Source organism: Hippocampus comes, unplaced genomic scaffold (genome assembly GCF_001891065.2).
Source record: "Hippocampus comes isolate QL1 unplaced genomic scaffold, H_comes_QL1_v1.1 scaffold10, whole genome shotgun sequence".
NCBI classification, from domain to species: Eukaryota; Metazoa; Chordata; class Actinopteri; order Syngnathiformes; family Syngnathidae; genus Hippocampus; species Hippocampus comes.
The window spans coordinates 1238458-1241617 of NW_017805001.1; the positions used below are offsets into that span (position 1 = coordinate 1238458).

General features: G+C 41.8%; 1 protein-coding gene across 1 annotated transcript in view; it reads right to left on the bottom strand.

Moving 5' to 3' along the window:
- The window catches only part of ccdc47 (coiled-coil domain containing 47), a 9119-nt gene that overhangs the window by 1220 nt on the left and 4739 nt on the right, over nt 1–3160 (bottom strand). Inside the window, exons 7-9 of the mRNA XM_019896070.1 lie at nt 469–570; nt 228–338; nt 54–139 (exon numbers count right to left, since the gene is read on the bottom strand). Of these exons, the coding sequence (XP_019751629.1) occupies nt 54–139; nt 228–338; nt 469–570 (299 nt within the window). The remainder of the gene's footprint in view (nt 1–53; nt 140–227; nt 339–468; nt 571–3160) is intronic.

Consider the following 3160-nt stretch of genomic DNA (forward strand, 5'->3'; position numbering starts at 1 on the left):
TATATATATACATATATATATATATATATTTTTTTTTTTAATATGATACTCACTCTTGCATAACTTTTGGACCAGAAAATTGGTCCGAAAAATGGATGGACTCGATCTTGTCGGCGTGGTTGGTGATATAATGAACCATCTGTGAAACACAAGCACACAGAATGATAGAAAGAAGCAAAACATCATACTATTAAAAAAAATAAAATAAATAAATTCAGAATCGTTACCTTGTTGTCCATCACGCCATCCGTGACCTCACCCATCTCCGTAAGAATAGCCAAAGAATCTGGAAGGCCGAACTTGGCTCCGGACTTTGGCTTGTCGCCGCAGAACTCACTCTAAACAAAAACAACAACAACAACAATCGTAGCTTCCACTGATAGTTTATGTATGCTTTGCGTCTTTCTTGGATGATGCACATGGCGACTAATTGGGGAATGGCATCTACTGGAGGAAAAAGGTATTTACCAAGTCCTGCAGCTCCTTCTGGAGGCGGCCCATCGCCTTCTTGGTGCCCACAGCAAACACAAACGTGTCCATGTCTTCATCATTCAGAGTCACTTTGATTTGCTATGCACAAAACGATGAAGACACAGAGTATATTTGACAACGACACAACTATTTGCGCTTTCTTGCTACACGTAGCGGATATTATGGGAATGTGTTAACACTGCTGTTGACTTGATACCAACCACTTGGTCACAGGTGGGCCTCATCATCCTGGCCAGAACATTGAGCAGGTCCTGTCTCTTCAGGAACTGCAAACGCATAAACATGCACCATTAAATGTGAACACATACACAAAAACACATTATCCACCACACACGCCTCACTAGCCGCGCACCCACAATACTACCTCCCCACGCACTACACTAACACCCCCGCAAACACTACAGTACTCCACCCAATTCAGACCCACGCGAAACCTGGCTTAAATATTACCCCCTTCCATATACACAATACTAACTCTACACACACACTACCCTCCCACTGAAGTACGATACTTACCCTTCCAAACTAAAATACTAATACACACCAAACTACCACACAAACCCATACACAGTACCACACACACGCACGCACACCCTGGTCCTTTACCTTGAGCTGTATGAGCATTCCCTCACAACAGACACGTCCAGAGCACCACAAGTTGTAGATGTGTTCATTTTCCTGATTGAGCTTTCCCGTACTCACTGCGTCTTTGCTGGTGCCGTCGTCACCTGTGTGCACAATCATCCATTTCCAGTTGTTGTTGCATCATCATAAAAATAAATAATAATAATAATAAAAAAAATGGTGACCACGGGCAACTCACCGACAAGAGCAAAGTTGCTCTCTAGCAGCTCTCTGTGAGAGTTGAACCAGGACTGGGCCAGGCGGCTGTTCTTGTTCTTGCCGATGATGTAGTTCATGATGTAGGCCAGCAGGCCCGTCACCATCAAGATCTCCATGTAGTAGCTCTCCCAGCTGTTCTGAAGATGGGCTGGAACCTGAACACAAGCAAACAACAAGTCTTTATTGGGGGGGTGCAGGGACAAGATAAATAAAAACTGGTGGATTTTACTGCTTAACTCATATTCTACAAACGCAATAATAAACAGAATGTTGTGTTTAGACTAGTCGGGGCAAACAAATAATGTTATAAACAATATTTGACCTGACGTCCTGTTTAAACAATAGGGAATGTTATTTAAAAACAACAACAACAAAAAACAAGATCTTGAACCTTTTAGGGAGCGTTTGCGGGTGCACAGAAAATTTAATTTGACTTTTCTTTAAACAGTAGAGAACCTTTGAAAACATGCCTGGCAGTTCAAAAAGGATTTTTAGAGATCTTGCTGTAAACATGAAAATTAATACTTTAATCATGCTTTATTTGTTTAAAGACAATTCTTAAGTTCATAATGCCTTGCTTTAAACAATGTTAAGGAGTGTTAAAAAAACAACAACTAAACTTTGGCCTAGTTTTGAATATTCAGAATGCATCTGATAACTACACTGTGCAGGCAAAAGAAAGACAAGTGACGGCAATAACAAATCAATGGAACCCAGTGGTGATGCTTCAAATGTAAAAGCAGGTGCAGTTTTAAAAACCCACCAAGACAAAAATATGATGATGCAGTGAAGTGTGCTGATAAGATGATGACAAAATGTCTTTTGCAACGTCCACTCGTTGATGGGCGAGCTTCACATTGCTTTCACTTTGATCTGCTTCATCTTCATCTGCTTCTTCTCGATCTTCTTCTGCTCTCGTCTCTGAGCTGCTTCCTGAACAAACGAAAAGGATGCAATGTTTATTGTTGGTGACTGTGTGATCCTTTTGAAGCAAGCAGAATCATAAATAACAGCTCTGGGCGTGTATCGGCACCTCAAGGCGGCGTTGTCTCTCTGGGTCCTCCTCGTTCATGATCCTCTCCTTCTCGGCCCGCTTCTTCTCCTCGCGTCGGGTCTGCGCGGCCTCCTGGCGCTGAGCGTGCGTCTGCTTCAGGAAATTCTCCTCCACGCGGGCACGGTTGCGATCCGCCTTCATTTTCCCCTGCGGGACGAAGGAGGGCAGCAGGAGGACTCTTTAGTGCTTTGCAACCTTCACATTTGTTTAGTCTGAATTTGATTGTGTTTGTTATTCATGTGTGTTTATTTGTTTGCATGTGTGTAATTATTTATTGTGTGTGTGCGTGTGTGAGTGTACCTCTCTGTTGAGACGCAGCTTCTTGACTTTATCGATGCTGTAGATAACCATGTTCATGAGGGGCAGGAGAGCGTCCATGTCTTTGGGAGAAGTGTTGCCCATTCCAGGCACTACATGACACACGCAAAACGGATTAGAGACCATGACAATGACAATTAATGGCATGGTCCCTCAGTGAGTGTTGTAGTAAAGACAAATAAATGATGACCATTAAATGTAAACAGCAATGTCTTCTTTGTTTCAGGTAGCTTTAAAGGCTGACCCTCCCTGAAAAGCAACACAGGGGATGAATATCAGACAAAACTGCTGTAAATTGTTTATATATATATATATATATATATATATATATATATATACATATATATATATATATATTTTTTTTTTTAATATGATACTCACTCTTGCATAACTTTTGGACCAGAAATTTGGTCCGAAAAATGGATGGACTCGATCTTGTCGGCGGGGTTGGGG